The 19,201-nt window shown below is 41.2% G+C and overlaps 1 protein-coding gene across 6 annotated transcripts in view; it reads left to right on the forward strand.

Moving 5' to 3' along the window:
* The window catches only part of ZC3H13 (zinc finger CCCH-type containing 13), a 42,388-nt gene extending 23,861 nt beyond the window's left edge, over positions 1-18,527 (forward strand). For 4 of the 6 annotated variants that reach the window (XM_069970516.1, XM_069970518.1, XM_069970521.1 and 1 more), the window contains 12 exons: positions 86-393; positions 685-1,137; positions 1,517-1,693; positions 2,711-3,191; positions 5,407-5,510; positions 6,625-7,647; positions 8,411-8,455; positions 8,773-9,276; positions 11,843-11,998; positions 14,002-14,202; positions 15,853-16,016; positions 18,211-18,527. In XM_069970516.1, the coding sequence (XP_069826617.1) occupies positions 86-393; positions 685-1,137; positions 1,517-1,693; positions 2,711-3,191; positions 5,407-5,510; positions 6,625-7,647; positions 8,411-8,455; positions 8,773-9,276; positions 11,843-11,998; positions 14,002-14,202; positions 15,853-16,016; positions 18,211-18,372 (3,778 nt within the window). In that variant the 3' untranslated portion in view covers positions 18,373-18,527. The remainder of the gene's footprint in view (positions 1-85; positions 394-684; positions 1,138-1,516; positions 1,694-2,710; positions 3,192-5,406; positions 5,511-6,624; positions 7,648-8,410; positions 8,456-8,772; positions 9,277-11,842; positions 11,999-14,001; positions 14,203-15,852; positions 16,017-18,210) is intronic. The other 2 variants (XM_069970519.1, XM_069970522.1) reach the window with 1 other exon arrangement.
* Positions 18,528-19,201: the final 674 nt, after the last annotated feature.

The following is a 19,201-nucleotide window of genomic DNA, read 5'->3' on the forward strand; positions in this document are numbered from 1 at the left end:
TGTGAAATTATTGTAGTAATCTCATTGTGTTGTCCATGCCTAGATTTTCATCATGTGAATATGAATTTTACCTCTGTTTCTGCAGGTCTATTTCCCCTGCACGTCGTCATTCTTCTGTATCCTCAAGACACCGCTCCCCGTCTTCACAGTCAGGATCTTCTGTTCAGAGACACTCTCCCTCTCCCCGTCGTAGGAGGTCTCTATCTCCTCACTATCAAAGAGCCTCTTCTCCATCTGCCAGACGCTCATCATCGTCTCCATATGCTACCCATACCTCATCACCACAGAGGAGGAGGAGTCCATCAAAACATCGATCTCCAGTGAGAGAGAAAGGAAGGCACGAAAGGGAAAGAGCATCTGCTTCTCAAGACAGGCGTAGAGACAGGAGGGATGGTATGTGTGCGATATCCAGGCTTTATATGAGAAACATTTTGTTTTCCACACTTCTTACCCTTTTTTTTACATTTAGTTATCAATAGTCCTTCTGAGAGTCATTTCAGTGCATTTGAGGAAGGAAAAAGAAAAGTTTTGAGAGAGGTGTTACCTTGACATATTACATTTAGGTTTAAAGATTGTAATGGTTTATCAAGGAAGTGTGATAGTAGCTTTTAATGTTCTGCATCTGATATTGTCACCTTGTGCTTGTACAACTAACCAGCTTTTTTTGCATTACTTGTTATTTAGATAGTAGAGGAAGAAAGGATAAGGAAAGAGAACGAGATGATCGGGAGCCAAGTGGCTCTAGAGACCACCGAGATGAAAGAGAATCTCGTGACGGTCGTGATCGTAGAGACATTAGAGATAACCGTGACAGGAGAGAGACCAGGGACACCAGGGAGGGCCGTGAGGCCAGAGATTCCCGTGATTATAGAGACACTAAAGAAAACAGAGAGCAGAAGGAGTCTCGCTCTGCACGTGACACTCATGATTATAGGGAGCGAGACAACCGTGAGTCCCACCGGAAAGATGATCAGTATGATGAACGCAGCTACAGGAGAAGTCATGGGAGGGATGAATCTTCAAGATCTGAAACAAGAAATGATTCTAGGAATGACACTCGTAATGAATCTAGAAGCGAGGCCAGGAATGATCGTAATGGTCGAGCTCGAGGACGTGCTGCAGACCCCCCTGAAAAAGGTAATTTCTCTAAAGGGATTGTTTGGGACATTTTTTTTTGCAAGTGGCTGGAGGTGGGTTTATATTGTATGTAATGCTCTCCTCCCCCGTTCCCCACAGTGCCTGGCCCAGCATCTGCTTTGTCACCAACATATATTAAGATTTACTGTTTATTCCCTCACAGCCTAGTAACTTCTAATGATTTTCTTTTGTTTTCACTCTGGATAGTTTTTTCTCTTCAATTAGCCCAAATGTTCCCTACTATGGGGCAGTTTTAGTTTAATTTGGGCTTTACATTGATTTCTAGACAAACAGGTGCCAGACGGATACACTGTTCCTTTTCCACTTAAGCTGATGTGCTTTATATTTATAATAATAATTTTTCTTATTATTTAAATAGGGGGTCGTGGAAATAGAAGTTCTCAGGTGGATAGCCACAGCAGCAGCAGTTATCATGAAAACTGGGATTCAAGGAGCAGTTATACGGAACGTGAGAGATATGACAACCGTGAACAGGGGAGAGATTCTTCATTTGATCGTAGACATGGGGACAGAGAACGACGTGAGCGAGAGAGAGGTAAGTGTACCAATGTTCTTTATTCTGTAGTGTTCTCTACATAGCATTGTTGACATGCTCTTTCCCACAAAATGAACATTCAGAAAATGGAACGAACATAGCCACTAGGTCCAAGTCTTTAGGCCTGTTAGTAATGTGATACAATATGCATTGGCAACCTTTCTTGAAAAGTTGCAGGTGATGTTGCATGTGTTCGGAACATTCTCATGTCAGGGGAGAAGCTATTTAGTGGCTCTCTTCGTCTGTACCTGACCTCAATATTGTTCTAAATGAGACACACTTTTTTTTTTTTTTAAAAGGAAAAACATACAAACAATCCTCATGATCTTACATACATGCAATACAACATAAGAACATGGCTTATACATGTTGTATCATCATGTGCTGTCTGTACAATGGACTATACAGAAGCAAATAGGCATCAGGAGGTAGAGATACTCAGTGCTAAAATGTTGAACATGTGGCCGCAGAGCAAGTTGTTTCTTGCCAACCTGGTGGTGTCCAGCCATGGAACCTAAAGTTTCTCACTATACTTTGTTTTTGATATATTGCATTTTGCCATTCTTTTATTGTATTAGTTTAGTTTGTAAACTCCATTTTTATCTGGGTGGAGCCTGGATCCAGTGCACAACAACTTTGATGCTATATAGAAGTCCAATTTTTCCAGGTGTATGTAGAGCTAAATCTTCAACATAGCCTAACATAAAGGGGGAGATTTATGGAAGGGTGTAAACTGCCCACAGCAACCAATCACCGCTCAATCTTCAGCTCTGGTAAAATATAGGAGGAGCTGTGATTGGTTGCTGTGGCCAGTTTACACCAGGTGTTTATTTACACCCTTTTATTTATCCCCCCCCCCCCCCAAAGATCTTTGGATCTCTAGGCACTTAAAGTATGCCTTGTGATTTTTTTTTTTAACTGCTTTTCCTTAGATATCTGATTGGGTGCAACTTTATAACAAGTTTTGCTCGTAGTTGTAAATAAAATAAGTTGATTCATTTTTTTCTCTTATTTCAGATCAAAGGCAGACATCCCCAGCACAACACCGGGGAAGAAATGATGATGATCGAGAAGATAGAAGAGATGAGCGTAGAGTAGACCGATCAGATGATAGGAGGGATGACAGGGCTAGGGACCGTGAACGCGAAAGAGAGCGTGAAAGGGACCGTGAAAGAGAGCGAGAAAAGGAGCGGGAGTCCGAAAGGGAGAGGGCTCGTGAGCGGGAGAGAGAAAAAGAAAGGGAGCGAGAGCGGGAAAGAGAGAGAGAAAGGGAAAGAGAGCGAGAAGAGCGGGAGAGAGAGCGAGAGCGTGAAAGGGAACGAGAGCGAGAACGTGAAAGGAACCATGAAAGGGAAAGGGACCGCGAACGAGGCAGGGACAGAGAAAGAGAACGCCCTAGAGATTGGGAAGAAAAAGATAAAGGAAGAGAAGATCGCAGAGACAAAAAGGATGAAGTCCGAGATGAAAGGAAAGAGCTACATGATGATAGAAAAGCAAAGTGAGTTTTATGGCAAACTACCAAGAAACAAATCAACTTTAAAGGGGTATTCCCCCCAAGAGCTAAAAAAAAAATGAAATGCTCCCAAACCTAGCTGGTCTTACTCACCATGTCCCCCTGAGTATTTTGAGCAGTCTCCCATCTTTCTAGCTGCTGCGGTTCCTGAGTTACAACTTTTTCTGAAAGATGGTCTATAATCAAGATGGGAAACTATCACGCTGGGGGGGGGGGGCTGCACTAACAGGAGCTCCGCGTGGGGGGATACAGGGTGTGGGGCAGATGAGCTCCAGGGCGAGGGGGGGTACACAGTGGGGTGACCTGCGGGGGAGAGGGGTTACACTCTGCTGTCAGAGAGGGAGACAGTGCTCAGCAACAGCAGCTGTCAGTGTCCTCCCTCACTTCAGTGGACTGGGTTAGAAGCGCTAACCCTGCCCATTGAAGAGAGGGAGGACATGTGATCTTGACACGGAGGGTGGGGGCCAGGAGCAGGGAGCGTGTCGGGTTGGACTGGGATTTGATGATTCTATGCATTCGGTGGGGGTGAATGCATCTAGATAACAGCAAAACTCTGCAAAATCCATAATAACTTTATATTGGAAAGCTATGGGTGGGCAACGTATTAATGCAAAAATAATTTTCAGGGGAACACCCCTTTAAACCTTTTTTTTTTTTTTTTGCCTTTTAAAGAAACTTACCTAATTAACTTTTTTTTTTTTCGATATCATATATGGGAATTCTGGTTTAGGGACGTTCTTTTAGATTTGAAGAGTGCAACGCCTAGAGAGTCTGGCAAGTCTATGTATTACACAGATAGCTAATCACAGAAAAGGGTGTATTCTGTGGAGCATTTTTTATACTTGCACTCAGGTGGAAAAACAAGAAAAAAGTTCCCTTTCTTGCACCCCCACTACCATTCTCGCGCAGCTACTGTTATGCTACATAGCACTAGGCTGGTACAGGGAATTGTCTAGTCGGTCCGTGAGGTGTGGACACTGATTGGCTGAGCAGACAGTTCCTTATGTTAGACAGTGGAGCTCTGGGAATGGTGGTGGTGGAAGACAAGTAAAGGTAAGTGTATTGTTTAAAAAAAAAGTGTCCAGGAATAACTATTACTGAATGACAAAATCTGAAGGCCTTCATAAATTGTTGACAACACATACTCATCATAAGATAGGGTAGTATACTCAATGTAATTATATTAACCCTGTGTATGGCCTTAAAAGAATAACCCTATACAGAACCCAACACATTCACTCTTTTTCCACAGACCCATTAGAGGTAATAGTGGATTTTTTGCACAGCTATTATACTTGTTTTAAGAGACTTTGCTGTGATTCTGAGATTCCTTTACCTTATTTAATGCATTGACTGCCTCAGTTAGATGGCCACTTTCATTCTCTTAAGATTATTGTAAACAGAGAAGCAAAACTGTACCCCATATTGCTATATATACTCATTGATCAGTAAGGTATAGGTGATATTATATTAGTAATATGTGGCAGCCATATGTAGAATAGGCTGTTTGTTGCTATACTAATGTTTGTTGACGTACAATGAATTACTGATTCTTATACATGTGTCCTGCCAATTCCCTTTACTGATAAATGGTGCCCCAATGAAAAATAAAATAACTGCAAGGAAGCTGGAAAAGCATAATGGTCCCTTGATGAAAAATGGACTAATATATCCCTATGAAATGTAAGGAATACGCACATACAGGCAGAATTTTGTAGTGTGGAGCATATATGTTAACAGGAAAAAAATTCTGCTTTCTCACTGGACCCTCTCCTCTCCATAGACTTCTATAGACAGCAGGCAGTCTGCTTCTGCTCTTTTAAGATCAGCATTAGCAGCCAGAGATACAGATCAGTGCAGGGGGTGGGGATATAACTAATAAGCAGAGAAATATCAGACGTTTTGATGGTTGGGGTTCGAGTGCCATTTCTGCTCGGAGGGTTATATAGATTCAGAGAAAGTTTACCAAACAAAATCTATGAACTTTCTTAATACATACACAATTCCAGGCAGAGGCAGCACTCAGCTGTGACATTACATATTCGAATATTACACTTTAAATGCCCATTAAAAAAGCAGAATCCACCCAACATTATTATATATTTGGCTGCTTGTAGATTTTGAGTGTATTTATTGCAGATTTATACAGGCTAGTATTTATACCTTGGGAATCTTTATGTATTTTTTCTCTTACCTACAGGAAGCGACATAGAAATGAAAACAGTCCAAGCCCGCGTCAGTCCCCGAAGCGTCGTAGAGAGCATTCCCCAGACAGTGATGCCTATAACAGTGCTGATGAAAAGAGTAAGAATTAATAGTCTCTGCAATGTTATTTCAATAATGTTTTTCAGTACGTAATACCAACAGCCTTGATGGTACCATAATGAATTAGTCCATGGAAGTAAGAAATCTGTGTATAAGCCAGCAGCTATAATCTATAGAGAGGTCATTTATCATTTGTGCCTTCAGGCATGTTATACATGGCTCTTTTCTTTTGGGAATTTTTTTTTAATGTTATGACTGTAAACGTCAATAGATGTTCATGAGCTGAATGTCCAATTATGGAAGTAAAAGCAGTATACTTTTTTTATATAAATTATTTTTTTTCTAAACAGTTTATTTTTACAGAATGTTTATGCTTGTAAGACTGCTATGCCAAGTCCATCTTTGGCACACAAGTGACTTTCTCGGATAAGCCTACATTGTGTTTTCTGTTATCATGGCATCGCATAGATATGTTTAGGAGCTGTGGAAGCAAAATTACACAACGCTCCAGATTTTTCAGTCTGTGAAAAATACTGGTGTAATTTGTCCACATTACAACTCTGACCATTTACAACTCTGCTTTAATATTCTAACAAGCACTGGTAAAATAAAAGCTAAGCTGTGATTAAAAACCATGGGCAAATTACACCAATGTTTATTTCACACAGATTAAACAATCTGGGCCATTGTGTCATTTTGCTTCCACAGCCCCTAAATGGACCTGAGGGGTGAGCTTTATTAGCACAGTACCCAAATAACAGTGCTGTATTATCAGCAATATCATGTTTAAAAATAGTAGCCAGCTTTTAATTAAAATATACTTTACATCTGGTCAATACTTTTTCATTAAATACATGATTACTAGAGATGAGCGAACCTCGAGCATGCTCGAGTCCATCCGAACCTGAACTTTCGGCATTTGATTAGCGGTGGCTGCTGAAGTTGGATAAAGCCCTAAGGCTATGTGGGAAACATGGATATAGTCATTGGCTGTATCCATGTTTTCCAGACAAACTTAGAGCTTTATCCAAGTTCAGCAGCCCCCGCTAATCAAATGCCGAAAGTTCAGGTTCGGATGGACTCGAACCCGGTTCGCTCATCTCTAATGATTACATTTTATTGCACTTCATATTTTTTTTTTATCTGTTTATAGATGAGAAGCATCGGCTTCTGAGTCAAGTTGTCAGACCCCAGGACACACGTCCTCTTAGTCCTGCTCTTATTACGGAAGAAAAGCCCTCTCGTTGGAAGGAGGAAGAACGTAAACCTGAAAGGAAAGAAGTATCCAGGCGTTATGAGGAGGTAGAGACTAAAGAACGCATATCTACTACTGAAAAACAGAGGGACCACTTAATAGAGGCTGAAAGCTCAAAAACAAAAGAGACAGAGAGCACTATACAGCATAAAACAGATGAAAGAGAAGTTCCCGACAAACTACATGAAGACAAAACCAAGAAGAAAACCCTGAAGAAAATTGCAAAGAAAAAGAAAGAGGAAGAAGCAGCAGTTGAGAAAACTGTCACGGAATTACCACCAGAAGAAGCTAAAGTATTTTCACCTAAGAAAAATCAGAAGAAGAAAAATGTGGAGAAAAAGCGGAAGAAGGGAGAATCCGATATTTCTGATGAAGAAGCTATCCAGCATGTTAAGAAGAAAAAAGGACCTAGGACTCCTCCAGTCATGGCTGCAGCAGTCACAGTCCCAGCAGTTACTAAGGAGGAAATTCCAGAGGTGGCAACAGACTCCATAGCTGCTGAGGTACCCCCATCAAAGGATTCTACATTCAGTGACTGGTCTGATGAAGATGTTCCTGAAAGAACAGAACCTTTACTGCCTGAAAAAATTACAGAAGAACCCATCAAAAAACCTGCCAAAGTGAAACCTGATAAAGAAGAGCAGCGACCTTCTTGCATAGATGAACCCCCAGTTCGTAAGCTTACTGACCAGAAACGCAGCAGTAGTATATCTAGTAATCAGAGTCGTACATCAAGCCGTTTACGTTCTCCATCTATTGATTCCGTCCACCGTGGCGGGGAAGACCAGGCTGTTAGAAGAAGGCTGCTGCATGGCGGTTCTAGAGATCGAGAACGAAACAGAAGCATTGAGCCTTCTGGAGAGCGCAAATCCAGAATTGATCAGCTGAAAAGGGGAGAGCCTAGCCGTAGCACTTCATCAGGTACTGTTTGTGTGTTGGGCAGCTATATTTTGACCTCATCAAATGCACTTTTTTTATTATTATTATTATTCAACAGTTTTAGTCCATTTTATAAATGGAGGAAATGTATGATTTTTTTTAAAAAAGATTGTACGAACAGTTAATGGTTGCAAACATGGGGTAGTCTGCTTTCTTTACTACTTCCTTTTGTGGGTCATATAAGCTGCTTTTATTGACCAGTAGTCTAATGTAGTATTTTCAAATCTGTGACTGTCCAGCTGTGGCAAAACTACTATTAAGTAATTTCAGAGCATAAAGGGAAGTTAGTTTTGCAACAGCTGGAAAGCATCAGATTGGGGAAAACTTGTTTAGTTAATGCAGTATGTAGGCAGAGAAATGGGACGTCACTCACTTAAGTATGCCTGTGTGCCTGCTTCTGTCTACTGCGTCAAGATGGAGAGAGGAACAAGGTAAGTATCCCCTCTTTTTTTTATTTTTCACTTCCATAAAGGGCTCCGCTCTGTGTCTAAAGAATAAATTCGTGGCCGTATTCACACCAATGTGTTGGTGTTGCTTTGTTAATGTGGTGATCTTACACTACAATTTGAGAAACCTTTTAGCTTTTTTCAGTTACTATAAGCAAGAGTGATTAGACCCATACCTAATGATCTTGCTTTGCTGAAAATCGGAATATTTTTATAAAGAAATATCTTGTTAGAGTATTAAATATTGCATATGTCCATTATTCATCTGTGAAGCTCTAATCTGTGCATTCCACATACAGGACACCCAGTCGGCATGCAGCCACACATCTCAACACGGCATACAGGTGTGTAGTTATTGACTAGGCCACTAGGGAGCGCTTTGCACATTTTACAATTATATGCTTTCTGCAGAAATGGTTAGGTGGTAGAAATGAATTATAATTATGCCTTAATCTGTTTAGTTATCTGTTTCTTTTGGTAAATATAAGAAATAAAAACATTGCAAAATTGCAGTTAATCACAATAAAATGTATGCAATTTGTATTTTTTCCCCAATGACCTTCAAGAGGTAACAAAAAAGTACCATGTGAACACTGCTTTATACATGTTGTTATCCAACTCTTTTTCAGTGATGTACTTACCAAGTTTCCCTTGTCTTCAGATTGCAGGGACTCTAGAAGTCACAGTTCAAGAAGAAGTTCTCCGGAATCTGACCGTCAAGTTCATTCGAGGTCCGGGTCATTTGACAGTCGAGAGAGAGCACCTGAAAGAGAGAAATATGACCATGATCGGGACAGAGATCGAGAAAAAGAAAGAGACCGTGACAGGCGAGATATGAGACAGAGAGACTGGGAAAGAGAAACTGATAAAGACTGGCCAAGAAATAGAGAGCGAGAACGACTACGAGAAAGAGACCGGAGGAGAGACTTTGAAAGAGACAGAGAGAAATTACTTCCCGAAAATTCAGAGAAAGAGAGAGTCCGACTTCTTGATGTCCCCCCTTTGGTAGATCAGAAACGTGGTGACATAAAGGAAAGAGATCCTGACAAAAGTTATGAGTCCACAAGTCGGAACACTTCTATTATGGAGAAAGTAGAAAAAGAAACAGAAAACCTTCAGGATCTTGTCAGTAGTCGCAAAGCAGAAAAAGCTGAGAGTTTGGATGGTATGTTTAAGTGTAAAGGTTGTGTTTGCCATATGGGAGTAATAGAAGTGAGTGCAGAAGGGCGATCCTTAAGCATGCTCTTATTTACCCAAAGGCTCGGCATTTGATTACCAGTGACTGAAGAAGCCAGATGCAGTCCTAGGGAATCCTGGAAAACATGGATACAGCCTATGGTTTTATCCATGTTTTCCAGGCAACCTTAGGGCTGCATCCAACTTATTCAGCCACCAGTAACTAAATGCAGAGCATTTGTGTGGCCACCAATTGCCCTTATCTCGAAGTGAGCGGTGTCTGCGTTAGTTGCCCTTTGATTTATAAGGCCATGTTTACACTATGTATATTTTCAATAAGTAATGGCCTTTGTTGCAGATTGCAACACTGGCCACTATTGACAGTGTAGGTTAAAGGGGTTATCCAGTGCTACAAAAACATGGCCACTTTTGCACCACTCTTGTCTCCAGATTGGGTGGGGTTATAAACTCTGTTCAATTGAAGTAAATGGAGGGTAATTGCAAACCACACCTGAACTGGAGACAAGAGTGGGACAAAAGTGGCCATGTTTTGTAGCGCTGGATAACCCCTTTTACATTATTTTCTATGGAACAACAGTGTCTATTTTGTGGGGTCGCTTTTCTTTTAGCAGCGGCCGCACAAAATAGCCCATGCACACAATGTAAAGTATGGCTCATGGCCGTACTTTACATTGTGTTCTTTGGTTAATTGGAGCATGGACACACCCAAAAGTGCCCGCATTCCAATTAACATGAAGGTAGGTGAACATCAGGCAGTGGCCGTTCTGTGACTGAGTCGGAGCTAGTTTTGGCTGGAGTCGGAGTTGGAGCTAGCTTTTGCTGGAGTTGGAAAAAAATGTACAGACTCCGACTCCAGCTTTAAAAAAAAAAATCTTTGAAAAAAATCTTTAAAAAATGTAGAATTGAATTTTGATATGAATTTTACAAGTTTTGCTCATGAATAGATATTATGAGCAACATTCTAATAGGACACTGGCCCTATTACATAAGAGTGGTCGGGGAATATATCAGTAATAGGACGCTGGCCCTATTAGATAAGGGTGGTCGGGGAAAAGTTGTTGGTCACTATTTGGCAGTTTGTTTCTGAGCTGGAAGAGTCCATTGTGTGGGGGGAGATCTGTGCTGTTCTCTTCCTGGATGCTGGATGACTGTATATGAGCAGCAGTGTAATATGAAGATATCCTGTGTAATATAGAGGAGGAGGAGAAGACATAAGTAGTGTAGCAGTAACCTCTGTCCTCAGTGTGGTGTTTTCTCTCTGGGAGAAGATTGTGTGGTTTTCTTCAGTGTTCTATGGCTGCAGCAGGCTGTGTGTATGTGTGCTATGGCTGTAGCAAGCTGTGTGTGCGTGCACACTGGCTGCAGCAGGCTGTGTGTGTGGTGTGCACTATGGCTGCAGCAAGCTGTCTGTGTGTGCGCTATGGCTGCAGCAGGCTGTGTGGGTGTGTGTGTATGCTATGGCTACAGCATGCTGTGTGTGTGTGTGTGTGCTATTGCGTGACCCCTCTCTATATCACTTTGTGTGACCCCTCTCTATATCACTATATGTGACCCCCTGTATATCACTATGGCTGACCTCTATATTACAGGTATCTGGCATTAGCAGTGTGTATGGTGAATATTAGTTAGAAGCATAGAAGATTGTCAGCAGGAAAAGACCACCTGCTCCATCTAGTCTAGTTGTGAGCAGTTCAGGACATGGAGGCTGGAGACTGGCTGCATCCCCTGCACACACAGGAAAATCTGCTTTATATACAGTATTCCTTTATTCCTTCAGAAATCGCCCCAGGATCATGTAGGACATTAGGGAGAAGCTGCCAAGCCAGTGTGATAAATCACTCCCTTGGTATCTGACTGGCCATTTATGAAGGAGCAGGAGTCTGAGTCGGTCCTGATAAAATTCAGGAGTCTGAGTCGGAGCTGCGGCTTACCGACTCCACAGCCCTGGTTTAAACGTGGCCTAAAAGTGTAATTCAGTTTGCTAGGTATTGCCTTATCAGCCATCACAATGGTGTCCTGCTCAAGCAAAGGTTTAAAGTGTTCTAAAATGACATTGTTTAGGAAAATATACCTGGATGCACAGTCATCCATGTTGTGTTTGAGTGTCTGAATGAATGAAAAAACAATAACCAGATCCATGACAAAGGATCCAAACACATACACATTCAATATCAGTTAACCATTTGCTACTGGTTGATCATCTATTTTTGCTTTTTTTTGTCATAGAGCTGGTGGTATGCGTTAATACTTTGTAATTTGGTGGTACTCCTTGGCCTGTTAGATATTCTGCAGCACTTCCCCTCATTTTAGGTTATGGACATCTACATTGTCATTTTCATCTTTTTGATCTTAAAAATTTCTGCATTTTCTAAAATGTATTTTTATTGTATTGATGCAGGAATAGCACGTTGGGCACCAAAAATGTGGTTGTATGTGTTTAGCTTATTTTACTTAAACTTTTGTAATGTGTATCTTGTGGTAAATTCCAGTTTTCCTGAAGACTTTTCAGCAGGATGGGTTTCATTTCTCTGTAGGTGCAGAAGAACCGTATTCCAAGCTTGATGATGATGAGTCTGGGGATTCTGTAGTTGGAGAAGAGTATGAACCCATCAGTGATGGAGAGCTGGAGGAAATTCTAGCTGATGATGCGGAAAAGAAGGAAGACCAGCATGATGATGAAAATGTGTCTGGTAAGGGCATAGTTACCGAATAGCTGGCTGCATTCTGTTAAAATCTGATAACCAAAGGGAGTTGATCACTTGAGTGTCTCAGCTATAGCTAAGCATATAAAAAGACAAAGTCATCTAAACAATTAAAAGTTATGTAAACCTACACAATAATTTTTGTAATGTTCCCACAAATCTAAATTTTATAGAGGTCATTGCAATAAACATGGCCACTTTCTTTCAGAGACAACACGACTCTTGTTTCCAGTTCAGGTGCGGTTTGAAATTAAGCTCCTTTCACCTTAATGGAATTGAACAGCAAAACCCCGTCCAAGCTGGAGACAAGAGTGGTGGTGTCTCTGGAAGAAAATGGCCATGTTTTTGTAGCGCTGGATAACCCCTTCAAGACCGAGCCCATTGATGCTGTGATGTCTGGGTCAAATTAATGCAATGTTCCTCCCCGCCTTCTAAGAGCCATATCGCTTTTATTTTTCCACCTACAGTGCTGGTTGATTTTTATTTAAAATTTTTTCAGATTTTATATAATTTAAAAAAATCAGTAATTCTGTAATAGTTTAATAGGTTTAGGGGGGGGGGTTAAGTGTTTGTTTTTTGTTGTTTTTTTTTTGTAATACTTTTAGCCACTTTTTTCACTTTAAAACATGCGATCAATAGGTTGCATATACTGATATATACTTTGCTATAGCATAGCATAGACCAGTGTTATTGGCGATCTATGCATAGAGCCTGCCCGAGAGCAGACTCTATGCATAGAACGCCGATCCGACAGGGTCTTAGCGAAGACGTTTTAGGCGTAGTGGTGAGAAGGAAAACTGCAAGATTTCACAATCAATTTAAAATGCAGACAGTAAAATGGAAAATTGTATGGACCTTTATCCAGAGCTAAGAACAAAGTAATATCTGCTTTTAGACTTAAAGCGGCACAATCAGCAGGTTCGGGCCAGTGAACCTGCTGATATTAGCCAGCAGCTATTTACCTCAAGATTCCCGGGCTGTCCTTCTTATTCCTGTGGGGTCCGGTATACTGGTGTTCTCTGCTAATTCCCGATATGCTAATTAGCGGGTTCAGAGCATTTCGGGTGTTCCCCATGCTCCCGTAGCACCCGCTTGGCCCGCCTAGCCTGCCCCCTCCCGGCCCGCCCACTATGCATATTGATATATTTATAGCCAGGCCTCTTGTTACGGGCTGCTTCCTGCACATGCGCCATAACAAGCGGAATAGCTATGCATATATGAATATGCATAGTGGGTGGGCCGGGAGGGGGCAGGCTAGGTGGGTGCTACGGGAGCATGGGGAACACCCCCTAAATGCTCTGAACTCGCTAATTAGCATATCGGGAATTAGCAGAAAACACCAGTATACCGGACCCCACAAGAGTAAGAAGGACAGCCCAAGAATCCTGAGGTAAATAGCGGCTGGCTCATATCAGCAGGTTCAATGGCCCGAACCTGCTGATAGTGCCGCTTTAAGCTGTGTTAGTCATGTTCAAGTTTGAATGATTCAGGATTCACATTCAACTCGAACACATATTTCAGTGTGGAATTTTACATTATATTATGCCGTCTAAATTGGCCCCATTGTTTGGTGTTTGGGTATTTTGGCAATTGTGTCAAATGCCAGTTCATATGGCCATTGATTGAATGGAGCTGCGTCATAGAGGGGCGGGGGTTTCCTACCACTAGGGGTGGGCCTGCCCACCTTCAGTGTTTTCCTCCCGGCCAGTGCCCAGGAATAGAACTGCGCCCTATGCGGGATCTGGGACGAGGTTCAAAAAAAAGGATTGTGGTATCAGCTTCCCTGTGCCAGCGCCATTCTATCCGTTTGAAAATCTTAAAGCGAATGTACTGCTGGTAGGATCTCTTCTGGTAAGCCACTATAGAAAAATTCCCTGGAATCACACTTTATAAAATCATGAGGAAATCTACAATTTTAAATTATATTCTTTATTTGTATAATTTGGCCTACTATGGGCAGTCCTCTTATTTCTTTGTTTGCCTTTTGGTAGATCCTCTGGATGTAATTGATGTGGACTGGTCTAGTTTGATGCCCAAGCAGATGAAGGAGCCGCGGGAATCTGGCGCTGCTTTGCTAAAATTCACACCTGCTGCTGTTTTGCTACATGTTGGCATTTCTAAACGATTAGCAGGACCAGATCTCTTCAGCAAGGTTAAAGACACATGCCAACAAGCAATAGAAAAGCCTAATGGTAGGTTTCTATATATATATATATTTTTTTTTTTAATACATAACCCTCCTTAAATGCTGTCCACTCTGTAGACTTTTGGCTTGCTTTTATAGATATGTTAGCTCTTATTGCCTAGTGTCAGAGGGCATTATTAGTGTCAGAGGGCATTATTAAAAATCAACATAGCGAATTTTTACTTTGCCATCTGAAATGCAACGTTGCTGTAATTACTGTGGTATTACTGTGTCTTATTGTCAGTCTTGGTGCTTCTCGCTTGCCTTCAGACAAATTTTCCAAAATAATAGCGGATTCTTGTTATAAACTGCAATTTCTATGTGAAGAGAGTTATCCAGCTCTAGAAAATTGTCTGTCCCCAATATATGTTACAAATATTGGATTAACATGGGTTAGAGACTCTGCCCTGATGTTCACAGTACTAGTGCAAGCACTAGAGATGAGCGAACCTCGAGCATCCTCGAGTCCATCCGTTCATCATTTGATTAGCGGTGACTGCTAAAGTTGGATAAAGCTCTTAAGGTTGTCTGGAAAACATGGATACAGCCAATGACTATATCCATGTTTTCCATATAGCCTTAGGGCTTTATCCAACTTCAGCAGCCACCGCTAATCAAATGCCAAAAGATCAGGTTCGGATGGACTCGAGCATGCTTCAGATTCGCTCATCTCTAGCAACCGTAGAAGCCTTCTCTTTTTTTACTGCTGCTTGTCCTCGCATCACTGTACTATATGCAAGTTACTGCAGCGACCCATTTAATCGAATAAAGCAACACTACAGTAAACCTGCACCACTGCTTCTAAAAATACAGCGAAGCAAGAGGCTACAGGACTTGCTTAAAGGAGACCTTTCACCCCAGCACACAGGGCAGAGCCCACCGGACCCCCTGGTAGAGACATGGATAGTTACCCCTTCCTGCAAGTCCCGTTCCAGAAGCCGGTCCCGCCGCTGAGAAATTGTTGCCCAGTGCATTGCATACGCTTAATGTGAATGACCAGAGATGAGTCCAACATCCATAGGAAATCACTGGAGCAGTGATTCCTTTAAGACACCCAGTCATGGACAGTCTAAGATGGGAGATGAGCAATTTAACCTTAAAATATATTGAGACCCATTTAAATATTGCATTGTGTCCTTTTAAATTGTTAAATAATTTAAGAAATTTTTATTTAAACCCATCAAATACTGAACTAATTGATCCCGTGAAGTTTTTCATCAACATGTTATTCTCTGTCAAGTAAAATAGTTGTTTTCTCAACCTAAGTTTGTCTTAGAATGCGCTTTTTCTGGTAGCTGTATTTTCTGCTCCCTTACTGTTTTCTTTGAAGTTGTCATTCAATCGTCCATCTGTAGAGGGTCTTGATGTCCATCACTGTTGTCTAGGCAACACGCACAGCCATTTTCAGTGAGTTAGTCCCCTTTTGCAGATATTCCTTAAAGTAAAGTCTATTACAGATCTTTTAGTAGCTTCAAAAGGTTGCCCAGTGATTGCATGGTGATCATTATGGCTGCAGAGCTGCATAAATGGTACTGGCTATTAATCTCAAACCTTTAGTTTAGTGATTATATTCATAACACAAAATATAAACCATTGAACTTATTTCTTTTGGTTTCCCCCTTCCTTTTCCTAACTAATGTATGCTCATATTCTCTAGAAGCTGAACATCTATTTGAACACGAGCTGGGAGCGCTGAATATGTCTGCACTGTTACGGAGGCAAGAGCGAGCTGGCTTACTAAGTAATCTTGGACCATGTTGTAAGGCTCTGTGTTCAAGGAGGGACCTAACAATTCGCAAACAACTTGTACAAAATGAGAGGGTAAATTAAGTGACTTTACCTAAGTAGATGATACCCATGGTTCATTCCAGTTACTAGTTCATCGAGATCCATTTGATCTGCTTACATGTACCACTAGGGGTGTTTGCCGTATACATATTTATTAGAGATGGGCGAACCTCGAGCATGCTTGAGTCCATCCGAACCCGAACTTTCATCATTTGATTAGCGGTGGCTGAAGTTGGATAAAGCCCTAAGGCTGTGTGGAAAACATGGATATAGTCATTGGCTGTATCCATGTTTTCCAGACAACCTTAGAGCTTTATCCAAGTTCAGCAGCCCCTGCTAATCAAATACCAAACTTTCGGCTTCGGATCGACTCTAACCCGAACCTGGTTCGCTTATCTCTAATATTTATATTTCTCCTTAAGACTTAAAGGGAACCAATCACGCCGAAAATCCATCTTAAGATAAGGAAACGTGCTGGCACATCACCCAGCACGTTTCCTAAACATCCCCCTGTAACCTCCGTGCCCCCCTCCATCAGTCAGTAATCTTACTTTGAAGAAGTCCCGCGCTGTATGTAAATTTCTGGCAAGTAGTCACGGTGGGCGGATTTAGTCAAGGTGGGCAGGATCAGTCACAGGTCCTGGGCGTCTGTAATGGCTGTAATCACGCCCAGAGGGGCGTGTTTGAGGTCTGCCTTCCATCCATGTAACCTGGGGGCTTGCGTTTCACGTCGGCGGCGCGCTGACATCATCCGCACGCGGCGCCGTCATCTTCCGGAGTCCGCGCATGCGCAGTACGTCGCGGACTACAAAAGACGTCTGCGCTGCGTGCGGATGATGTCAGCGTGCCGCTGATGTGAAACGTAAGCCCCCAGGTTACATGGATGGAGGACAGACCTCAAGCACGCCCCTCTGGGCGTGATTACAGCCATTACAGACGCCCAGGACCTGTGACTGATCCTGCCCACCTTGACTAAATCCGCCCACCGTGACTACTTGCCAGAAATTTACATACAGCGCGGGACTTCTTCAAAGTAAGATTACTGACTGATGGAGGGGGGCACGGATGTTACAGGGGGATGTTTAGGAAACGTGCTGGGTGATGTGCCAGCACGTTTCCTTATCTTAAGATGGATTTTCGGCGTGATTGGTTCCCTTTAATTTAGGTCTATTTTAGGCCGTAGTGATCAAGCAACTTTCTTAGTTTTTTACCATTGCTTTTCAGGAGAAATACCTTTCTTTATTTTTGCCAGTGTAGCATATGAGGGCTTGTTGTTCAAGGGACAAATTTTACTGAAATATCTTCTCTGGATCACTACAATTAAAGTGATTCCAAATTCGCATAGAAACTATTTTTAATCCAAGATCCAGGATAATGTAGAGTTTTATTGATTAAATTTTATTTTAACTTATGTATGACTTTTTGATCTCCCCTTCATTTTTTTTTTGTTTCTGAGGCAGATGGACAAAACACAACACTAGCATTTACTGTTTTAAATGCCTTTTTTTTTTTTTTTGCTCTTAAAATATATATTTTTTTGTAATTTGGGTCTTTTAGGGAATATAAAAAAAAAAAAAAAAAAAAAAAAAAAAAATATATATATATATATATATATATATATATATATATATATATATATATATATATATATATATATATATATATATATATATAAAATGTTATATTTGGTACCAGTTCCACTACTGCATTTTTACCAACAATTTGCTGATCTCTAATACAATACACTGTTCTACTAATGCACCTATGTGTTTTCTGAGCGATGAAGTGTAACCTTTAAAAACATGTATGCGCAAATTACCTGTGAATAGTCATCTTTGCATAGTGACAGTAGTGTGGTAGAATGAGACTGTCCAATGTATAGCTATGCCCGTTTAGGCATAATTGACTTCTGTCAGGGCATGCTACATCATCTCCAACTCCAGAAGTGGTGGGCAGAACACATCTGTTCACTTTTGGCAGGAGTACAGCAGAATGGTCCATGCGTAAGACTTGAAGCCTTCTGGAGATGCTGTAATATTACCTGGGGTCCTAAGTAAACCCAGGAGTAGCCTGTTCAGTTATTGGACTGCCAGACTTATGCATTGCCCATATGAGTTTGCATACGACACACCAGTTGTTATAAGATTGTTGTGGGCATGGAGATGGTTAACAGTGCCTAAACCTAATGACTACTTTCCATTAAATTTGAAATTTTTATTTCTTACAGGGTACTGTAAAACAGACTTACTCCAATCCTCCATTGGTAGACAGTGAACTTCTAAGACTCAGTTTGCGTTTTTTCAAAAGAAGAACTGGAGTCAGTCATGAAAACCCAGATGACTGCAAAGTTTCTGCAGTAAATAAACCAACGGAAGTTTGTGTTTCCTAAAGACTGATTATAAAACTGTGTTGCGCAGTACTGTTCCCCCCCCCCCCCCTGACTCCTGTTTTATGTATAGTAAAGATATAACTGTTTTATAATGTGTTTTTGTTTTGTTTTTACATTGTGTATATTTCAGGGATAAATGTGTATTTTACATATCATCATAGTCGCATATGTGCAGAAAATGAATAGTAAGCGTACATGCCAAACATGAAAGTCTATGATTGTAACAGACCTAGACCCTGCTGTAGTGCTGCCGAAGTATAGATTTCTTCTTACCCCAAGAGGAGGAAAAATTATGAAAAGTAATTCAAGAAATTTCAGGTTTTAGATGTTCACTTCAGGGTGTTAATACTGGACAGTTTATTCTGCATCTCCATGTACAATAATAAGTGGCAGTCTGCACAGTTCTCTTTAGACTGCATTCTGATCATGGCACATGTAGACTAAAGCCTTGTATAAATTGTAACTTTACCTCAATATTCTCTGTAAGTATTGTAAGGTGTACAAAAAGGTGTCCCTGTCGTTAAAAACAAAAACGTTTGGTGTCTGTTTTGATTGGTGTGGATCCAACTTCTCCAGACGCCAGGAGTCAAATGTCAAGCTTTCGAGTTTGGACGAACAATGCCGAACCCGAACTTTCAGCAAGTTAACTCACCGCTATTTCGGACCCTAATAGTGCTAAAATTCTAGGTATTTTGAAATAAAAGACATGACACTAAGAGAAAATGATTTCACAATCTATGTGAACTAGTAAGGGATCTGTAAATTGGTATTGCTTTATTGTTACCTCTGGTATAGTTTTCTTTATTAAAAGCCAAGTGTCAGAATTGGG

The sequence above is a fragment of the Dendropsophus ebraccatus genome, chromosome 5 (genome assembly GCF_027789765.1).
Source record: "Dendropsophus ebraccatus isolate aDenEbr1 chromosome 5, aDenEbr1.pat, whole genome shotgun sequence".
NCBI lineage: Eukaryota > Metazoa > Chordata > Amphibia > Anura > Hylidae > Dendropsophus > Dendropsophus ebraccatus.